Here is a 23,458-nt window from a genome sequence, read left to right as displayed (position 1 = left end):
AGTTACTGTCACGGCATCTCTCGCAAATTCTTGGAATTTCCCAGAGATAATCTTATTTTTCATTCTCTGTAGATCGACCGCTTTGGCGCAAGTATCGGGTATGTTAGAAGTATTTGAAATGTTGTCCATACAGTCATTCGTTCAAACTCGTAATAAAGAACATAGCATTCACGGTGCCCTACTAACGTACAAGTGGACTATTGACTCCCAAAATATTTGCCGGAGTGGTCAACACCTGGATATACTAATGAACCACTAACCAATGCAAACAAGGGACATTCGAATATACTACAGCACTACTGCATTGTTGCCACTTCGAGTGACGTTATGTACACTTTTGTATGGTCATTTGGTGGTTGTTTGAGAGATGTATCGAAAGATGCTTGAACGAGGTATCGAAATATCCTGCGGGACCGCTTTCACTTGCTCGGTCCGTGTAAGCGGGGAAACGATCATCTACATCTTTATCTACATGGTACTTTTGTAAACCACCACTAGGATGTATGGTAGGGATGACAAGGCATTAAAAATCCAAATTAAACATGTTTTAAGTGTAGCAACAAACGGAGTAATTAAATAATTTAAATAAAGATTTTTAGGTAATAATGTACCTGCATTGCATACTTTTCCGCTCATGAAAGAGGAGCTGCTGGTAATGAGAACAACTACACAAATATTTGAATCGGATGATGACAGCACATGGTTACTTTGGTTAAAAAAGCAGTTTCCTTAGCGCCTTTGGTGGTGTCCAACGACGTGTCATCAAATGTGACAGGAAATGGAAGCCTGGGGAAATGTTGTATAAGATATAGAAGTAATAGGACGGCGAAAATGGCAGTTTATTAGAATGAACCCCGTCTCACATTATTTTACTGCAGCGAAACGCGGATGTGTCAGAATGAACATAAATATTGAAAGAAGAGAAGGAGTGTTAGGAGAATGTATGACGAGAGAATGGCTGAGTATGGAACATTAAGACAAAAATGTATATTAGAAAAAAATACGTAAAATACGCCGCGTTAACAAATAAGCAAATGTAAAATTTTTCACGAATATGGCAGAAGCAAAAAAAAGTATCTTTTCAATTGCGGGGAGGAATAAAATACATTAAATAAAGATAGTCAGTTACCTTTTGTTAAATATTAGATAGATTTTCTCAATAGTACTTTCTCCAAAAGGAAATCGTCTGTAAAATGAATTGTTCAATAAGGAGCGATCATAATACATTTTATTTATTGAATTTTTGTTTTATTGAACAGTGTAATAAAGTTATTTATAATTTATTATTTAAAAAATAATTCTGTAACACCGTTAGCATAATTAGTAATGCATAAATGGTCTAATTTTCGTTGATATGACTATAGTATTGCGTCTACGGTTGCCGTTGCAAATTGAAACATTTTTAGTTCGCCTACGCCTGTTTCTGATATTAAAAACACTTTCCACGATGGTGTTTCTTCACATTGAGGATAAACATAAAGCCATATAGGGCTAGGCATGGACTATAGGAAGAATGATGAATTCATTTTCCATTACCTTTAGTGAGATCATTGCAATATCGCAGTTAGTCTTGGGGAACCCGCCACGCGCAAAACATCTGTTCAATTTTTCTGTTACCAACATGATTGGTAGTACCCAATGAAAAATTTCACACTTCTGATAGTACTCTTGACGATATTCTCTTACTATGGCTGCAGCGGTGCTAGTGTGCTTCCACTAGCTCGGTGACTGGAGCCCCCGGGTCCACCTTCGTTTGAAAATGACTGTCTCCTCTCTTAAAAAATTATATAAACCATCTTCTACTTACGCTATAAAGTTAAACAGCCCCTATATAATTCTCTTGCAGCATTTAATAAGCCTGGAGTGACTTTGTCGAGGTAGAAACGAAATTTAGTTGTTGCATACTGCTCGTCATGTTCTATGCAACCATCGTTGCCGTAGGTGAACTGAACATGTTTCAAATTGCCACGGCTGCTGCTGACGCAATACTGGAGGCAAATCTACAAACTTTGTGACACATACACACTAAATGTTAAACTGATAATATAATAGAAGATATTTGCACAATAAGATATGTGAATAGTAAAAATTATGACCAATCTTTATTGAATTACTCTGATGTATAGTGGTGGTTTTATTTGTATCCGTAGTGAGAGCCAGGAGCGCTCTGGGAGCAGGGACGACAGCTTTATAGCTTTTGGAGTAACTAACTCTTTCTTCATGGCATACATAAAGCTCCCCTTCTGATGAATTTAATCGTTTGCGCAATTTACTTATTCAGGTTGGGAACAAGGAGGCCATTCACATTCTCCATTCTTTGTTTGATTGCCTATAAAATCACACCGCTTATATTTACCCGGGGCTGCGCGTAGGTTTGCATTCAAACCCGAAAGCCTTCGATCAACAGCATCATCATATGTTCACATACATGACAAAGCTAAGAGTGCGTCAAAACATTTATTTTCAACTGATATCACAGGACGCATCGACTCGGAGATTATCACTTTCACTGATATTCAATGAACACAAGAAAATGTAATGATCACCGATTGTAATGATCATGAATTCAATTTCATTACCTACATATTATGACCATAAAGCGAAAAATTTAACTGAGAAATCTCAATAGTTTTGTATGCAATTAAAATGTTTCTCTAATATTTATTATAGTTATACGGGAATAATGGAGCCACGAGTGATTTCGTGGATACGATGGATGTCCATAATGCAATTCAATATGTTGTGACTTTTCACAGTTCTAATATTAATGACTGCGAGCTTTACTGCTATTTAGCGTGTTCATGCGATACATTCATTAAAGCAGTAAATAAAAAACAGAAAAAAATAGAAAAAAAACAGGAAAACGCATGTTGCGTTATTATTACAGTTGAGGAAAGAAATAAAGGTTTTCACTTTGTTATGGGTACCTATCTTTTCCACAAAGTGATATCTGGTTCCATTAAGTTTACTGGAATATTTTATCTAATTTTACGTTTATTTTCTTTGCTCAGTTGAATAATTTTTTCCCGGGTGTTATAGATTGACCTTAACTACCACTTAATTACCACTATTTCCCAATAGTTACATGAAATGTTAGATACTATGAGAAACACATTTGGACTTTTCCATTGACTTTGAAAAATCTGTGGAATCTGTGTAAAATCTGTGGAAAAGTGCAAATTTGTTTCTCATTTTGACGAACTTCCACTACATCTCGCCTGAATCTGTTGAATATATTCGGAAAATGTTAGATACTCAGTTGTTGTAACGTCAGATATAAGTGCAAAGAAAAAAATCTTCAAACAATACATTTTTTGAATTAATTACGTTCACAGATTGATATAACGGTAGCTGTCCTACAATATGGAATAAGTTGCATTTTCACGTGAGTTCACTAACTGAAAATCATTTAATGAAATTAAAAATAGAATACGCTTGTTCACTTGAGCCGTCGTAAATGCTCAAACTCTTCAACATGTGGAGAGAATGCATGAGACATCTTGAAATAAACTAGGTTTAGCTTACTCTGAAGTCAAATGGAAGTTTAAATTGCCAAAATAGATGTGGATATGAAGCCAATTCTTGATTCTACACCATCTCACAAAACACGCACGGACGCATTTTTGTTGATTCTGTGGAATGAAGGTTTTTTGCTTGCAATTTTATCCGGCAGAACTATGATAGGGAAATTGATATATTGTCGTAAGTTAAGACAGTAATTCGGTACCTCGGCCATTGAAATTTAATGGAAACCTATAGATAATAATAAATATTACTTGGCTCCCGTTCTTGCTGGGTTAACACACGTAGACTTCCCTCTCAGACAACATGATCGCAGAATCTATTTTAAAGGTAACTTTTCCCCAAGGTACTTTTGCGACTAGCAAGTGATGGTAGGACACATCTTATACATTTTTTCTCTGTGATCATTAACACTGCACGTATCGAATATTTTCTCTGTCGAATACCTGGAGGAAAAGGTTATAGATAGAACTTTTCTTTCAAAGACGGTCTTATTTTATACGTCAAACATTTTTAAAGGTTAATGGGGACATTTTTCTTGGCAGAAAATATATCAGGATTTTTCCTGCTGGGTGGAAAGATAGTCAATCGGAATTGTCTGGAGAAAACCTAGAGGACCAATTGAAGTTCAGTTTGCTATCCGGTGTGTGATGTAGTTAAAGACAATCGCGATAACTTATGGAGTGGAAATATGCTAATTTATCATTGTTTAGAATCACACTCCGACAAACCGCGTAATATTTCTCGTGAAAATAAATTGCGAAACTTTAAAATCAAAAAGTTTCACGGCATTTGTTTCATGATGTTCTATCATTCCACGATAGTTATTGGATCCTTTTAACAATGGAGATTTTGTTTTGTTTCTTACAAAGTAAGCTGCGTCATAATTAAACGTAATCAGCTGTTAATTAACATGTCCTTTCAAATCAGTTGAAAATTTAATTTATTGATTCTTTATTCCTTCTTTCATACGTAAATTATTTCTGCCTAACTTACCCTGCTTCGATATCTCATTATTGTTTCTTCCAACACTTAATTCTAGATCGTGGAATTTAAAATTTCTGTGCCGTCACTTTTTTTATTCTACCTAATCTCCTCCCATAAAAGTCATAGTAATATTCGTACCTGTTCTCACGAAAGTTTGAGAAGTGTTTTTTTCCAATTTACGACCTACCTAAGTGAGTTGGGCTCTACTCAGAAGTAAGAGGGATGTTTGAAGAAGAATTTTCCTGGAGAAAATGAACTATAAATTCGTAGGTCCATAATTAATAATGGTCGACTGATTAAACGTGGAAACGGGTTTTGAAATGAAGGATTATTCATCCCAAGAGAGATTTTTCGGCTCTTCAACCAAATATTTATTTTTGTCTGAACTATCCCGGTTAGTTCATAGTGTTAAAATCTTTAGAATGAACTGTTATATGATTTAGTTCGCTGCAGCTTACCTTCACGTAGAAGGTTAAATAAAGGAGGATAAGGTTAAGGATAAATATTACGGCGACAAAGACATTTGCTTGTCCGTAATTAGCGGATATACTTCCAAAAAAATTACCGTTACGCAAACTAGTTGATCTCAACTAAGATAAATCGCGTGCACATACGAAAGATTGAAAAACAATGTCACCCTCGATCTTTTTACACTTCCGTCGATGGCCGAGTGCCAAACCTTTTTCGCAAATATATTCATCCGGCCCGTCCATTAAAAGTTTTCGATGGGGGAACGCTTTCTCGCCAGTCAACCCATCATTTTAGATGCGAAATCTAGAGGGAAAAGGTTAAAAAAAATATTGTCCACGTCATTTTTTCGCCCCTCGAAATGAAAAAAATGATACAACTTAGCGAAGCTTTGAATGAAATTTTTTCTCTCATCCACCCGGCGACGCAAAGGCACGAAAAAGGAGACCATGAACTTCGGTGGCCCTTGATGGAAAGGGTGTTGCGACACCCTCAAACGGGAGGGGGGGAAAGTTTCCATTTTCGGCCAAAACTCTATTATCGATGAATCAGTTGATACTCCCGATTCCTTAGGAACCAACCACCCTACAGAGAAAGGTGTCTCAAAGTGTCGCCTGATGAATAATGATCCGAAAAATATCATAATTGAATATATTTTCAACCAAAAAAACGGCTAACTTACGGATACTTTCACTTGAGAAGCATCGATCTAAGAAACACTTGGCTCTTCGAATATTGAAATTATAAATATATTCCTATTCGTATCTAAGAGGGTGATAGTAGCACACGATTGGCAACTAGATATTATTTCCATTAAAATATATATTCTTGATGGTCTCTAACGCCTATTATCTTACACTATTGGGTAAGTCCGTCTTATCACCCGAAATCATTTCCTCCTCTAGTTCTTCTTAACTTCTCCTTGCCTTTATGCTGTTTAAAAGCCCACTCCATTAAAATCCTTTACCTTGATTATCTAACTTTATCCCTTCAATCATGGCCTTCAACATCCCAGAACCTTTCAATATTTCCTCCGTAAAAACTTTCTACTTTTTTCCGGATTTTCCCCTGTGACTTCCACTCTACGCCCACTGTATTTAAAACCTCCACTTTCGTCTTCCTCTCTGTCCATTATGTTTCCTTCATTCTCTACTACACCCGCATCTCAAAAGTTTATTTGATGACATTGGCATTTCAGGTCTACCAGTACTAGCGTTCTTTTGTATCATAAAAACTTGATAAATGAAAGCACATCTTAAAATTGAAACTTCGACCTTATAATTACCTTCCGCATGCATTGATGACCTGACTTTCCCGGTTCGCTCATGAGTACAATTAATCACCATTTTAATGAAGTACGTATTGTTATTACTGCAACATGGTTAATCAGATAGCAAACTCATTCTTTCTATATAAGGTGTGGTTATATAGTTTTTCAGCAAACGGCCGCTGAGTGGTTAGGTCGTTCGAATGACTAGATGCCTTTGGTTTAAAATTCGGTTATGCCCTAAACACTTGAGATAGTGTAAAAAAAGATGCCACTTTCTTATTGCTAAAAGCTCGTGGGAAAATCGAATGGTGACTCAGAGAAATTAATCCACCCCTATCCTGAGTGTAAGAATTTAACATCCCCAAACTCGTGAAAAACCCCCTCATCCAGGTTTAGTTGTGGGTGATCTCTAACCTCACCTATTAATAACCGTACGCCGGGTGGATTTCTGAGAGGACGATTATTCAATACCATAGATGTGGGTGAAACTTAGTGAAATTTCATTTTTAAAAACTAAAAAACCCACAGATTATTAAAAATAAAAAATTATTTGTAAAGAAAACATGTTAAGACCTTTGAAGATGCCATTTACGTGAAAATATTCATTTTCCATGAAAATACATGACGTCTTTTTTGAAAGATAGTTGCCAAAGCCTGCGAAACTATTTCCCTGCTTTAGGTGTCTGTTTGCAAATGATAAATAGCGAAATACATGGTGGTGATTGACTGAGAATTGTAGAGTCCTCCGTTTTTTAAAACATTTCCATGGTGATTCAGTTTTATTGGATTTTTAATTTGTGATCCTTGAAGTCATTTCCATGATAAATCGGTTTCCCTCTTCTAATCAAAGTGTCCTGTCGTCCAATCAACAACACCGAGTTAATTAATTCATTCGCACTCGAGACACACACACACGATCAGCTGTGGGACTCTAATTTGTACTTTGCCCGGCTCTGTACTGAAGTCAGCATCGTTCACCAGAACCCAGAGCCCTTATTTATAGGTACAAGGCGAGAGAAAACTTGAGAAAACCATCGAGGATCACTTGATTGCGGAACGCGGATCTTAGGAACACCAAACATAACTTCCTCGGACCGTTGGCCTGCCGCGTAAGATGGCAAGAACAAGGGTCCAGTGTAAAAATATTTTGCTTTAATGGTGAGAGCCACCTCTTCCTCATTTCCCGGATATTTTGTCCTGATATCATCTATATTTCCTCCCTCAAATTTCTATTGATCCCTTAAGAACTCAAACAAGCGTTTAAATCACTGCAACATTACACTTGACGTCTTTCACACACAAATGTGAGGGTAGAGTCAAAAACTAAAAATATACATTCTTTGTACAGAGTATTGCAATCATAACTTAGGCTTCTCTATTAGTAATTTTCCCTACCATTTTACACCACCTTCTCGTTCGCACGTTTTTCCGAAGAGCGGCCGACTCCTTCACTTTTTCCCAAAATGTTCTTTTATTACTGATTAATTATTAGTGAATTGATAAATAATGGTGGTGCCATTATCCTTATTATTTCTCCGAATTTGTGTATATTCACGCTAATGATAATGAACAAACGATTGGATCCTACTTTTACATACTATTTATTATTTTATTCCTGTATCATAATTATTTGCGGTAGTCTACCATTTATGGAAGGTTTTCAATGGAATAAGCACTTCTACATATTAACACTTGCCTAACTTGAATTTAAGCACCAAAACATAAAATACCACCTATTTTTTCTATAATTTCTATAATTCTATCCAGCATGCCTAATCGTTTCCTACATCTTAATCGCATTAAAAACATTCACCCTATTTTCGCAGTCTTCAATATTCCATTGTCACTTAATATGCCCTGGATCTTTTCCTGAATGCTTTAAATTTTTCCCGGATACCCTCTTCAATTTCTGAAGATTTACATGGAAAAAGAAAATATATTCATTGCATCTGGAAAGATTTAATTGAAACTAAGATAGCTAATTAAATTGATCGTAATGAATGTTTAGCTCAATCAACGCATTCATATAAGTAAATCATTATTACTATATAGGTAAGTATTGAATGAAGCAACTACTCCTTTATACAGTGTATAATGACTTATATTTAAAACTTAGATTGAATGCATTAATATTGTTATTTAATGGTTGAGGTAGGTTTTGGATGGACAGGGTCTAAATGGTTGCAGACATGTATTTACTTGCATTTCCTAACCAAAAACAAAACCTGAAATCGGACCCTGCAGTAAGTCCCCCTTCAATTCCGCATAGTTCTTTCCTCGCTTCATCCCGTCCAACATTCCTACCATATTCCTTCCCCTCCTTTGTTCGCCCAACGTTCTCCCCTCTATCACACTCTACAACATCCCATCGCCAATTAAAACGCCCTGAATCCATTTTTCCTCCATCCTTTGGGTTGGTCCTAACAATCCTATCTCCTCCCCTACCACATCTGCCACTATCTCGTTTGTATTCCTTTGAATCAACATCACCTTATCCATCCTTCTCTAGACCCACATTTTAAAAGCCTCTAATATATGCCTATCATCCTGCTTCAACGACCATTTTCCGCACCGTACAAAATTACGCTCCATATCAAAGTTAAGATGAGCCTTTTCTTAATATTATTTTCTCATTCAGCGTCCTTATCCTCTTACTCCCTCTTCCTTGTGAAAGCTCCTTTGCCTAACGTAATTATCCTCCTTACGTGTTACTACTTCGACTATTTGGGTCCATACACTTTCAAGAAAAGTTTATTGCCTATTGGTTGCAATTGATTTCAATATGTTCATCACTGAGATGGGAGGTTATGTGTAAGTGAGGAGTAAAATGTCTCATTCTCGCAGCAATTAATACACGGTTATCCATCCATCTACTCATCACCCTGCCCACAGAAGTCTCGCTGCGACTGACTGCCTGCGGCCCCATCGGCTCATCCATTTCACTTCACTCCTCTCTCTCTCACCACAGGTGATTTTCATGCTGGCCGCGGTGGTGGTGGCCTCGGCCGACGTGGTGGTGGAGGACGGAAGTTACGTGGATGCGGAGCCACCTATCCCGTACGCCTTCAGTTACGCCGCCGGCCGCTTCCCGGGTCACGTGGATAGGACCCACTCGGAGACACGTGATGAGTACGGAGTGATTAGAGGTAAATGAACGTACAAATGGAAAACTTCTACTCATGTAGTAATTTGTCGGAAAGGAATTATTGGATTGGGGCAAAAATTCTCTGGTGACCAATCAGAGCACATTTTTCAATGGTGACTCGCTTTTATACGTTTTCGTATGAAAAACCGTTCTGTGCGTACTTTTTTTCTCTCTTTCGTCTGTCGCGCATGACCGAGCGAAGTGAATGTAAAATCTGTTAATTACTGCCGGCAGGCACATTTTTACTAACGAGGGCATTTTTTCAATAAAAAATTTAATTTTAAAGGCATACTTTTTGCGTTTGTTTTCGTGTAATTTTGTTTCGTGTGATTGAACTATAGTTTTATTTTTTTAACTGTTATATTTCGGTGTTAATTGCTTGGAGTGTCTGATTTAAGCTTTCCAAAGAATCTGTAGAAGATGCATGCATACATTCAACCTGTAAAGAAATGTTTCTTGACTATATCTCCTACGACCAGTTTTGGCATCAAAATTTTGTTTTCCATTACTATAGGTTTTACAAGATCAAACAACAAACGTGGTTGAGCGGCAGCGGAACACGTATAAATAATTGAATTCGTAAAGGCAAGAAATATTCATTGGCTTTAACAAAATTGCTTTTACATTAAATGTTCGATATTAATTACTAAACGTTGAAAAACAATAATATTTCGATGACAATCAAATTAGCGTTATTTCTCAAAAGCAAAACATGTTATATCAATGAAATATTAAACATGTAGAATAATTCTTGGCATGCAAGTAATTTCTGTCACACCACCTAACCATTGTAAATATATCTCATTATAAGAGTTAAGGTTTTATCGAATTACGAATCACAGATAAATGTTAAAGTAAACTCGATCGATCGCCTCCTTTCTTAATGAATCATGAACACTAATGCGTTAAACCCTAATTCAAATATATCATATAGGAGAGTTAAGTAAATCACATTATTGTAGGAGGTGCTTGAATAAACGTGCGTGTCTTGGTTAGAAAGACAAAGCTCGCCACATCAATTTCATAAATATTATTTTATTTTTACTATTAATGGAGGCATAGTCATCAGAAGTGGAGTGAGCTTGGGGAGATGCTAGAGACATGTAGTTGGGTTGATAATCCACGACAATGACGATACATTTATACTGCACGACATAATTTTTTAATAAAACTTTTCAATTCCCTCAACTTAGCTTTTTAAAAAAAGGGAAGACAGTTCAATGTTGTATTAACCTAATGCAAATATAATAATGTATAAAACATGATTAATGTGAATTGATAGTTACATAATATTTACATATTCTCACAATACGACACTCATGAATGATCTTTTTATTGACTCTATCGCAGATTCATCAAATCGAGAAGGTTTAAGAATTGGGGTTTAAGGTTTGTGTTAGATGAAAGCAAAGGAAAGACGTGAAAACATTATTATAGAACGTTGTAATAAATAAAAATTAAAGTCTACGCGAAATTTTATTGTGATGCATACGCAATTATTTTGAAAAGCACACGGAAAGTACGCTTCGCCATAGGTGATAGATTTCGGTAATACTCTTAAGTAGTTGGAAAGAGAGTATTTTAAGAGTTCTTTGGTAGGAAATCAGCAAGGTAATGCAGACTGCAGGTTACTGAAAAATCCATGCTCGAGTTGTAATTCACGCATAGAGGAAATCAAGATCGCGACCATGTGCAGATCCATGAAAATTGCTAGTCCTCTCTCTCTCTCCATCTCAATTCCACGATTATCGAGATGCATCTGGCTGCTGGCTGGAGTAATTACATAAGCGAAAGATTTATGGGTCATTTGCATATGCGGGTAGTGCGCACATGGTGAGGCGTAACGCCAAGAAGCCGCGAGGGAGCTGAATTACGACCAACCAACCTACCCCCACGGTGGATCCTGTAATGCCGAATTCGAATTGGGAATTGCACCTGTCAAACGGCAGTTTCGTGCATCCTTCGAATCGTATACCGAAATCGGGTTATCCTACATGCGGAAAAGTAGCTTGATTTATTTGCTAATGTTAAGACAATGCCTGTGTGCGAATTTAGTAATTTAAATGGAAAAGAAATATCAGAAATATGCAATTTTTATAGTCTTACGCACACTCATAAATCTCACAGGAATCTCTTCAAGAGCATTGAATTTATTTTTTAAACCTCAAAATAGGAGATTAATGGGTAAAACCGATTGATAAACTTGGTAAAAATAATTCTATACACCAGTTCGGGATCGTCTGAGGGCTCCTTGTTCGAATATCTATCTTGCAAATGAATTATGTCAGTGCAATTTGTTTGCTTAAAAATTAGACTGTTGCCAGATGTCGTCTTATATATGGGGAATTCACTCGCGCTGTTAAGTAAATTAAACAGGAGTTAAAAAATGTAAAATAAAATATGATACCGTTACTAAAACGTATTTCTGTAGTTTCAGAAAATTTTTGCAGTAATTACATGACAGTACAGGTGTGCCCACAGAAAAACGTTCTCCGTCTTCCATAAAATCTGAATAATAATGCGTCTTCAAGGAAATATTTGATTAAAAAATAAGCAAATGAAATTTTTCGCAATAGGATTAATTTATGAAAATGTTACGATACTGTGTGTGTTTTGAATACTAACTTGATCACGGCTATTTTGGCAGCATTTACGGATACTGGTTGAGAATAGCTATTAACGTTTCAGTGAGGGAAGTCACTGTCCTTACTCACGAAAGCGTATCTGGTCTGGATAGTAGGGTCAAACCATTAGCTTAATGTAAAAAATATTAGGAATAGGAGAGAAACAATTCTTGGTGAAAACTGCGATGAATCCAGAGAATGAAATAGAGCAGAATAGTATGTCTTTCGCCAGCCTTATATATGAGTATGGGGTTATTAAGGAGATAAACATATATGTCTTACGAATAGAAATCTGCATCCATGTATTCTGTAATTTTTTAATTATCTCCCCCAAACATTCAATCCACGATAATCATGGAATAGAGTTCGCGGGTATTGGCATATCATGACGTGACGCAAAATTTTCAATTGCTAAGCGTCTTACACTTTTATTCAAATTTTGACTTAAGAGATTTAAGCTCTTATTTGTTCTAGTTTTCTCTTTCCTCCACGCTTTCCTCAAAGCCAAAAGCGCGTAAAAACTCCGTGAAAGAGAATGAAATCAATCCACTAATAGCATAATAGTAATTTGTTTATCAAACAATTACCTTTGGAATGAAAAGGCATTCACCCATTCCAAAAAATTCTTTCACTCCCAAGTCCTAGGCCATAAGCGGGGTTAACCAGAACGTAAATTTCCACAAAACGTCCCCATATCCTTCTGTTCGAATTAAACCACGCATGCATGTCAAACCTTGACCTTCATCTGTCATATCCGCCACCCAGGGTGGGCCTTGTCATCGACAGCCCTGTGTCATTTTGGTCAAAGCCAACTCCTAATATCACTCGAGTGAAGGTCGCTGGATCTCATCTGAAATTGGATCGTGAGGGGGCGAAACCCACACGCAATTACCTTCCATAAAGATCAACTTTTCTGATTGCAAGAAAAAAAATCCTAAACACATCTTTAACGATTAGGCTATTAATTACAACGCAGAGTTGAGCAAACTTCAGCGTCTTTCAATTAAAAAAATGGATAGTTGGTATTGATTTGTGTTTTGGCGAACGGATTTAATTGAAATTGTTTCCTGAAACCATTTTCTGGACTCGATAATCCGGTCTAATGATTGTTTTATCTATAATAAATATTTTAAACTAGTAGACGCGATTATTACTTTGAATTGTTTGCCAGTGATTACCCATCAGGTGAATATATGCGCAAGATGGAATAACAAACACCTATTCCCAAAAATCAGATGTAACCTACCAATTTTAATTACATGGAGACCTACACAGTATCCCTCGGAACCTATAAACTATTTCCAACTTAAGATATTCATTGGATCTTAATAATTTCCAAATGTCAAGGAATGCTAATAAGTAAGCACTGACGATATAAAACCACTTTTTACTCAATCATATACGTCGGTGACGATACTATAACGACATGCTATGATGCCCAGCGTTTCTGAAAAATTGCTCAGACTTGAAAAATTTTTCTGAACAATTGCACCATTGTGGATTAGGCATTTTTCCGGAATTAATGCACAGGGTTTGAGCAAATTTCCCATTAAATTATATTTAATTTTAAAGAAAATGATTACCTAATATTTTTCGTGTGTCGGTGACGGCCATGCCAAGGCATATCACAGCTAGCAGTAAAAATCCTAAGTCGGAATACAAATTCACTGTGGGTAATGTTACAAAATAGTCGTATATACATACCATATTATTACAATATAAAACTCATCCGTTAGATTAGGACTGAAAAAATTATTAAATGATATCGTTTGGACTAATTAATTTTATAATTTCTCCTACTATGCCAACTTAGTATTAAGTAACATATTTAGCCTTACTCACGCACTCCCGCATTACGCATATCGTAATTGAGGACGGATTGAGAAGGTGCTCTTTATTTATCGATTTTTGGAACTCGGAACTCTAGATCCTCACGCCCCAATTAGGATATTTCAAGGTTTAAGAATAACCTACTTTAGTTAACTAAATTTTAGCAAGGTGCTTCTCAAAACCCGTCGGTTAATATTTACAAGGTCCCAAGGTGATCACACGCAGCCTTCGATTCTCTTCTCCGTGAAACTGGTTTGTCCTGCACGCTTGGCAATCTCTTGATTTGTGTGCGGGCTTGGTCAAACGACTGCCTCGAAATGTGTAATGTATAATTAAACAATCGTGCGGAATAGGAATTGAATGGAGAGCTAGCACATATGGTTTAGTTATTAATGTAAACTAATGACAAAGAGAGTAATTGGCTATTTCGTTACTTATTGATCATATGTATAAAAGTCAACGAATCATTTGCTTTTATGCATAACTCGCAGCATTGATTAGAAATGATGCGTAGTTTGCTGCCTTTGTCTTCGGTAATTTTTGTGAAGTCTGTGCGGATCATGAAACACATTATTCTGTTTTATCGGATTGTTCTCAAAGTTACAAATATGTCATCCCCTTTCCTTTGACTGGCATTCCACGGCAGATCATCATACCCTATCGCATTCTCTATAATGTAATTAGGTTAATACACGTAATTACTTGAGACAGGGGCGTGTACATATTGTTTTTGTAACAGAAAGGCGTTTGGATAAAACAGGGTAGTAACAAATGAATTATTTATATATCTAGCCCTCGTATCAGGTGCGTCGTCATCATACCAAAAACTAAATTAATAATCTATCTACATCTATGTACCCTACAAGCCGTCATTAGGGTGTGTGGCAAATGGTGAATACACATACTAATTTTGACTTTAAATAATTTCCCCATATTACGGTCCGATAATGTTAATCTGTTCCCTTATCGTGTGTGGGAAAAATAACATTTTCAATCCTTCAGTTGTACACTTGATCTCATTAATTTTATTTACACGATCTCTCCAACCGAAGCACGACGGGGATATTAATACTTATCAAAATAATCGCTATAGAGACCTGCTGCCAATAAATGCAAGAAATTTAATCTGTAATTTAATCATCGCTTCATGAATGATTTCCAACCTAGTTCCTCTAATTAACTTGTTACGCTACTCATTAATCATTCTAAATGAGGTCTAACTAGGGAAAGTAACACTGATATTTAACCTCCTTGTCATGTTTCCTCAATACTCTACTATTAATTATTGATTTTTGATACCTTGGGTCAAAAGAATCACCTTATGTATTTCTCCGAGGAGAGGTTGTGAGTTCGTGTAACGCCTAGTTATTTAATCGAGTCAACACTTTCTATTTCTATATTTATTATACAGAATACGATCAGAAGGGAACTTTTACTTTCTAAAAATTCAGCACTATGCACTTTTTTAAGTTTAATTCTGATTACCAATTTTCGATCAACCGTTGTATAGCATTAAGGTCATGTGCTGAAGCTACTTTATCTTCAGTATTACGCATACATCTGCAAACCACTATATTACCAGCAAATAAACGTATCATTACTTCTAACCTCGGAGTGAATGTCGTTAACTTAAAGAAGGAAAATTTGTGGTTCAATGAAACTTCCCTGGGGGATACCTAAAGTGACTTCTACTGCATAAGAGCTGAGACCATCACGTTTGGACGTATGACCACCCTCTCAAAGACCAGCTTTGACATTCATACAACACTGCGCACAATATTAAAGTATTTACTAGATTTTTCTTCGCATCTTTGCTTAATGTACTTGTAATCATTTCTCTTCTTCTGAAATTAATGACGATCAAATTACGTAGATTAAGTCTTTGACGATAATATTAATTTTGAAGTTTTCAGTACATTAATTTGACCAGTGAAAGCTAAAAAAATTCTAGCTTTCCAAATCGAGAAAAAACGTAACATTTTTGTCAGGAAGTCACATAAAACCAATTGCGACACCCCGACGAAAGAAGTGCATTCTTTATCTCCTTAGTAATGAACGAAATTTTTACGACCATAAATCCAAGGCTCAGGAGTGATTTACTCCTCCACCAAACCGCAGGCCATGGGACCACGTTACCACTTTCAAATAGACGACAAGGGCTCACGAAAATAATTATTCCAGCTTAGAGACGAGGGGGAGCGAGTGTCTAAGAGGGAGGATGGAGGGTTCGTGATGGAGGGATGGGATGGGGTGTAAAGGATACAACATACTGGACGAGAGAATAAGTGATGTGGGATGGGTGCACGGAAATGTGTTTGCATTTCTTATCTACCGTGCACCACTCTAGCCGATCTCAGTGGACGCCAGCCGCCGGTTTTTACATTCTCACTTCCAACTCGCACGCAAGCGCAGCGAGAACTCATGTCAAGTGACGCCGCGAAACTACCGCGAAGAATATCTCAAATTACACGATAAATCTCTACGGAAAAATGTACAAGCGCGGTGTGAAGAAGCAATCCGTTTAAACTTTAATGAGGAGCACAAATAAACCGATGTGAGACTTGAACGATAAAGGTCGGCAGAGAAAAGAAGATTGAAGGCTATGCAAATTTGGAAACACGTATAAGCGATAAGCAGATAAATGCCTAATGTCCTCAGTTATTAATGATCAATCTATTTTTTTCCGAGATTAAAACATGGGAACGGTCATGGACTAGCAGAAATAGTGTACTATACACCACCACGGCAATAAAATTGGCATGCATAAATAATCGAGAGAAAAAAGATAAATCACCCAGGAAAATACCGTTGTGGGCCCTTGGGCAATTAATTGAACTTTATAGTTACATAGATTAATACCTTCAAAGTATTACAGTTCACAATTCTAAGATATAAATGTTTACGCTTATCCTTTGATCTAATTTTGCATAACTGCGCTATTATTCTCCAAGGTATGCCTGTATGACATTAAACTTTATCTTCATCTTTGCTCGAGTTTATTATTTAATCGAATGCGAGTTATAATACTCTCAAATACAATAAACAGGATATGTCCCACAAACAAGTATTATTTTTTCGTTTCAAAGGTTATTATCCACAAAGAGTTTTTACCCAAGGGACAGGATAAACAGTAAGCTTTAAGTGGAAGGCTGCGGGGAAGAGTGCAACGTGTCAGGATGGAGATCTTTGCCAACTGCAGACTGCGCCACGACAAAGTGCCTCAACAATTATATTTAACCTCTGTGAAAACCCCATATCCTCAATTTTATATGTATAATATACTCAAACCCTAAGATGCCGTAACACGGCAAAACGTGTCATAACGAAAGATATCTGTGTTTTACTATGTATATACTTCATATCAGAACAGAAAGGAAAACGAAGAAGGAAACGCTAGGTATGGTGAAAGGGGAGGAGAGGTGATTGTTGGAGGAATTCCCAAGGAGGCAGGAAAGATAAACGCACAGAATTTTGATTGGCAGTGGAATGTTTAAGACTGTGACAGAGGAGAGAAGGTTACGCAAAAGAGGAAGGGGTAGGAATAGGATTTGAATGTTGGATGAAATTAAATGAGGAAGGAAGTATGCGGAATCGAATAAAGGTTTCCAAATAAAATATTGGAGGTTATATTCTGCGTTTTTAGACAAAATTAAAAATTGTAGCAGTGTTCTGTCTTTGTCCATCCCAAACCTAACAGCAGACTACCAGATAAGGAAAATAATAATAGTCCCCAAAACATACACCTCATGTTGGCAGAAAACTATGTTGGTACCGACCGTATCTTATATATTTGTAATTATGATGTTTCGATCTAATGAACTTTTATTTTAAAAAATAATTTATTTTCTTGTCTGCTGGTGAGCACGGAATAAAGTGGCATAGTAAGTAGAAAGAATATAAAAAATATCTTAATTAGAATAAACCCAAGTTCTCACCATGAATAAACTACTTAATTCCAGTTAAATACCGATTTGAATGAACAAACAATCCAAACATTCCCTTTGACGCTGCGAATTTGTTAAATATTCGTCAAATGAAACTCAAAAAGAACTATATCGTAATTGATTTCGCGACTTCAAAGTATTACCGCGTGATTAGCCTGTTGTTTTTCCTCTTTTTCAAACACAGTTTTTGAAGAAGAGTCTGTTTGACTAAACTTTGACCGTTTTTGCGAAGGCTAAATAAATGCCACGTCGATTAATTAAATGATACAATTTAAAAAAAAATTCGTACCTTTCAATGGAAAATTATAATTTTATTCAAAATTCAATTTCGTCATACTTGAAATTGGAGCATATAGTAACGATGATATGCAAGACGTTTTCATAAATCGTTGGAGGGCACAGATTTTGGTCGATTGAAAAATAATTGATAAATATCTACTCTTTTGATCTGGTTCAAATTTTCTAATTTTATAAGTGAATTTCTCGTCGTCTAAATTCGGAAAATTCCAAAATTCATCTCATGCATTTGACTGATAAACGAAATTTTGCAAATCTGCTTTCATTTCTTTAACCAGGGCAGTACAGACAAAAGAGAATCAAGCAAACTAACTATTTTGAAATTCCCTCAACACGAAGGAATGCATATAAAATACATTAACCACTTGCATAAGCGAATAAATTCAATGAAACTATTACACACGCACACAAATTCGCATTTGGAACTGGAAATGCTTAAGCACATGTGTAACATGAATATAATTTACTATCTACGCTTATATCCTGAATTATAACAGATTATATCGTAGGCAAGCTCACTGACTGCAAACAGCCATAAAGAATGGGCATACTCATCCAGAAATCATTCTTTTTCACTGTCACGTATTTCGTCCTGAGGAAATTATAAAAAAAAGCTCGAGAGAAGATGCTTTTTTTCATGAAAATGGCAAAGGGTAAAGGGTAATGTTTTTTCTCATTTGGAATGGGAAAATTAATTTCCGGCGTCGAGGAAGTGAGTGAAAGCCATAAGAGCGTAGACATAGACAATGTAAATCTACTTTATGGATGCAATAGCTCGTATTTCTTACGCCGTATGGCCTCTTTTCCTCCTCCTTTTCCGTGGAATTTATGGTGGAAGATGAAATACATAACGTCGAGTGAAGAAATCCTAAGATGAGGTGCGATACAATCTACCATCATATGCCTATCCGGTTGTGGAGTACTGCCCTACATGGAAATGGTAGACTAGTGAATGCAGGGTCACTGAAAATAAAAGATTTCGTCTCTGTTTTCTGAGTCATGAGAATTCATACAGAATCTGTCTCGTCTTCATTTTACAGTTGCAGTTAAGCATAGGAATAAAAAATTCAATATCCATGGTGACATATTTTCTGTTGTTTAAAACTACATGGCCTATATTTTTTTGACTTATAGTCAATATGGTTACAGTTGTTTATGTCAACACTGTTTCGGCAATTTTATTCACCGATGCGCGAATAACTCACTGGATGAGCAAAGGAAAAATAGACTTATCCACAGAACGATAAATATAAATGTTAATACGCAAAAGATATTCTTACTAACTAGTCACTACTAAACTACGCACTAAAAAGTTATCAAATTATCATATTCAAGAGTAAAATCGTAGATGAGCAAAGCATTTTATTATTTGTTTCTCCAACCTTTAGGTTTATCAAGGACCAGAAAATCACCGTTAGCCAGTCGATATGGTTCATATATTTCATTCCAAGGGACGTAATGGAACTAGTGCAGTCCATAAGGCATATATTGAATAGAATAAATCGATTTCAAGACTAAGTATTGGTGTACTCACCATGCTGCCTCATCAGGTTAGAGCAGGGTGACCATTGGTCTCAATGATTTTCAATCGAGGTAGGTGTCGATAAATGAGATAAATCCCCAACTCAAGGCAACTAGAATAAGAATGCAGAACAAAAAATATATTTGCTTATCATTATAAATTCAATTTATATAATAATATAATTAGGTGAAAACAGTATATATATATATATATATATATATATATATATATATATATATATATATATATATATATATAACCATAAACACAGTAATCAACCTGAAGCTCGGTTTAGAATGTGATGGTAGAATTCACCCAGTACTAAGCCCTATGCGGCGAGTGAAATTCACACATGAGGTTAGGGGGGCCAGTTCCTTTCCTTGTGCCGGTTATGGTTTCCCAGGAAGATCTGGTACTCGAAAAATCACATAGCTTGGCCAATCTATATATATATATATATATATATATATATATATATATATATATATATATATATATATATATATATATATATATATATATATATATATATATATATATATATATATATATATATATAAGTATGCATTAATTTATTTAATTTTTTTTGACAAGTGTGAATTAATATCCGTAATTCTTATGAACCTTACTAACCTTGAAAATTAAAACTTATTATATTGGCTTGAGCACAAAGAACAAAGAAGGAAACCAGATTTTCAGGATAGATGGATTTTATTAAATACTTTTCCTTAAGAGTCATAATCTGTATTTTTGAGAATGCGCATGAAGCACTTGTGTATAGAGATCAATTTGGGGAACGAAGGTATTTGTGAGATTAACGATGAAAGAGCTATTTTTGTATAACAACCTAAAAACATAAAATAATAATTATGTTTAAACTTGCTAGAGGAGTATGTTACCAATTTCCTCATAAAATATCACAACAGCCCATGAAAAATTTAGTGCTGGCACAAAATGGTCGATTGGATCGGAGCAGTCAGGAAGGCATTGTTATACTTATAGAGGATTCAAATCCCAGGATCGGAAGTAATCCATGTTGTGGCTAGTTAAAATGTTCACCATGAAGATATTTAAACCTATCAGATCATGTAAACATTTCCAATGTATTGACGACAACAGCCTCTTAAACCCTTTCAGGGGTAGAGACCCTGAAACGGATGTTTTTTCATCGAAAATGCCATAAACGCCGACCAAATAAGAAACTACTTCCTTAGTGTTGGAAATCCAGCAACTGACAAGGATATTAAAATGTTTTACATGTATATATATATATTATTTTTTATTATAAATTTGTAAATTTAATTTATATATATATATATATATATATATATATATATATATATATATATATATATATATACAGACATAAATGTTATTATGCGTAATGAGGTCGAGAAAAGAAGTTCCAGGAGTGCAATTTAGGTTTACTTTGATTTTACCAGAACGTTCAATTATATATATATATATATATATGTCTTTAATTGTTGTTTGGCCTTATCATTGACCGCTTTTTCGGGTCTTTTCCCACTAAAGCGGTGAATCAGCTTCCCATAGGTTTTCCCTCGTGTTCCTACCAACCGTCTCCAGGAGAAGGAATGCAGCAAAAGGGGCCTCTAATTTTCGGTAACGGCGATCATCAACAACTAAATTTTTCATCTGTTTTTTTCTTTTAAAAACTACATAAGGATATGCGTTTATATTGTAAATATAATGTGCGTATTGGGATAACAATTTTCAATAGGAAGAACAAGGTGAGACCAATGTACAAAGTGGTTCATATATTTGCGCTTGCTCCCATCTTTTTTATAGCTGCGCAAAGGTTTGACTTTTTAAACAGATTCCGTTTAGGAACTAGCTCTTTTACTAAAATGAAAGCTGTTTAGACATTGAGTAATTATCGGCCGATATGGGCATCGAGTCAGTGGGGTACAACGATGGAGATTACCATAAGAGTCTTAACTGAATGTCCGCGCCTGCGGAGGAACAGAATATCAAGTTCCAAATGAATATATACACTTCTTTTGAGCACAGAAAATATTGACGTAGATGGCAGCACCGTGTAGGGCACAAGATTTTTATAGCTGCTGCTAGAGTGAGTAGCGTATCCCATACTTAAAATGGCGTCGTTTAGCAAACTAGAACCTGGTGTAATCATCCGATTTATTCACTTGCGTGGTTTAGCACTAAGAGACATTAATCAGCAATGTAGTGTGACATGCAGTGATGGTGTTAAGGGTGTGTAGGATGCGGATTCGTACGAACGACAGCTCACAGAAGGTCAAAGGCGTATTTTAAGCAACCCAAGAAGCCTCGACCACGGACCATCCGGTTTCTCCTGTGGGCAAAAGAACTCACGGTAGGACTTTTTTTGACGGCCACGATAGCATGGCGTTGGCGAAGTAAAAGATGTTTAAGTCTACGGGGATATAATGATGATAAGTAACAAAAAATTCAACCTTATGTCGCAATTAGTTTCCAGAGAAATTAGTTTGAGTAAAAAATTAGCTTTTCAAACTTGATTATACCTCAATGCCAAAACTTACGTCATAAACACAGTCCCGAAGTTCTTTCGAGGATCCGATACCCAAAATGTTTGCATCCCCTCTCACAAATTATTTTAATCGTGCTACCTACTAGTAAAACTAAACATTTCCTGATACAAGACTGAAGAAAACTGTTTGCCTTTTTCCTCCTTGATGAAACTCATGTAACTCATTAAAGAGGTTGTCTAAGTTTGCTATTCACGCATCAGTGTGGGGGGCCAGATCCTTCCCCTGTGTCACCTATGGTTTCAGAGGACGTAAAAAAACATAATTCTTGAGTGAAGCTGAGGGTTACCAGAGGTTTCCCCAGGAATCAAAAACCGGGGAATTCGACCTAGTAGGCCAGAAATCTATCCACTGGACTACCAGGTCCCAATTTAACCAATGTGTACTTAAAATATTCAATTAAAAATGCACAAAGAGTGGGAAAGAAAGGAATAATATAATTGGGAATGAAATTAGAAAGATATATTTAGCAGATAACCTAGGAGATTCATCAGGGTATAAAAAAACATGAACACTCTGACCAAAATACTTAAATCAAAATACAGATAAAAATGAAGGTGACTAAATCCCAAGGACTAAGCAGATGAATGCGATCTAATGGGAGAGGAACAAGAACAAGTTAAATCTTTAACACTACTCCTTGAAAGCACCATAACACGTGACGGAAGGAGCTTGACGGATGTCCAGTCCAGAAACGTTCAATACAACTACTTTGCTCTAGTAGCTACACATGCTGAGGAAAATACTATGCTCAAGTAGTTAAATGCGATCATAATAAAGGATTTAACAAGGGTTTAGGATATAAATGGTATTTAAAAAAGTTAATTTACTTTGCCACCTTCAGAAAGCACATAGACCTGGAGGACCTGTGTGTTTATTTTCGAAAAAGAAAAATAATTTTCTGCGTGACTGTATTGGTTGATGGTTTTTATAGCCATTTACAACTGTATGCTGGAAACCAGAAAGTAATAGGCACGTGGAAGTTCTATGGCGTGTGACACACAATGGATCAGATACATGGACCGTTGGTCAAACAGACCACAAAAGAATGGATAGTACGAAACCTGGTGTGGGAAGTAGGTGCTTAAAGTTTAATAAGACAGAATCAAACATGAAGTAGTATAAAAAAGTATAGGATGAGGTAATACGGAGAATGACGAGGAATAGAAGAACCAGATGGATTGGGAAAACCTTGTGATAGCGAATTTAGCTGGAAGGCATTAGTTTAAAAGTAAATTGGAAAGGAAGGAAGGCTCCGCGAACAAAGAAAAGGGACAAATATGTGAGCAAAGGAGATGTT

At 36.1% G+C, this 23,458-nt stretch overlaps 1 protein-coding gene across 1 annotated transcript in view; it reads left to right on the top strand.

The window, feature by feature from the left end:
• The window catches only part of LOC139695041 (cuticle protein 7-like), a 98,559-nt gene that overhangs the window by 54,816 nt on the left and 20,285 nt on the right, over positions 1–23,458 (top strand). Inside the window, exon 2 of the mRNA XM_071593633.1 lies at positions 9,216–9,393. Coding sequence (XP_071449734.1) covers positions 9,216–9,393 — 178 coding nt within the window. The remainder of the gene's footprint in view (positions 1–9,215; positions 9,394–23,458) is intronic.

The sequence above is a fragment of the Hetaerina americana genome, unplaced genomic scaffold (genome assembly GCF_022747635.1).
Source record: "Hetaerina americana unplaced genomic scaffold, ioHetAmer1.1.p SCAF_6, whole genome shotgun sequence".
Taxonomy (NCBI): domain Eukaryota; kingdom Metazoa; phylum Arthropoda; class Insecta; order Odonata; family Calopterygidae; genus Hetaerina; species Hetaerina americana.
Note: the sequence above shows the minus strand (reverse complement) of the source record. Positions and strands in the feature narration are given on the sequence as shown.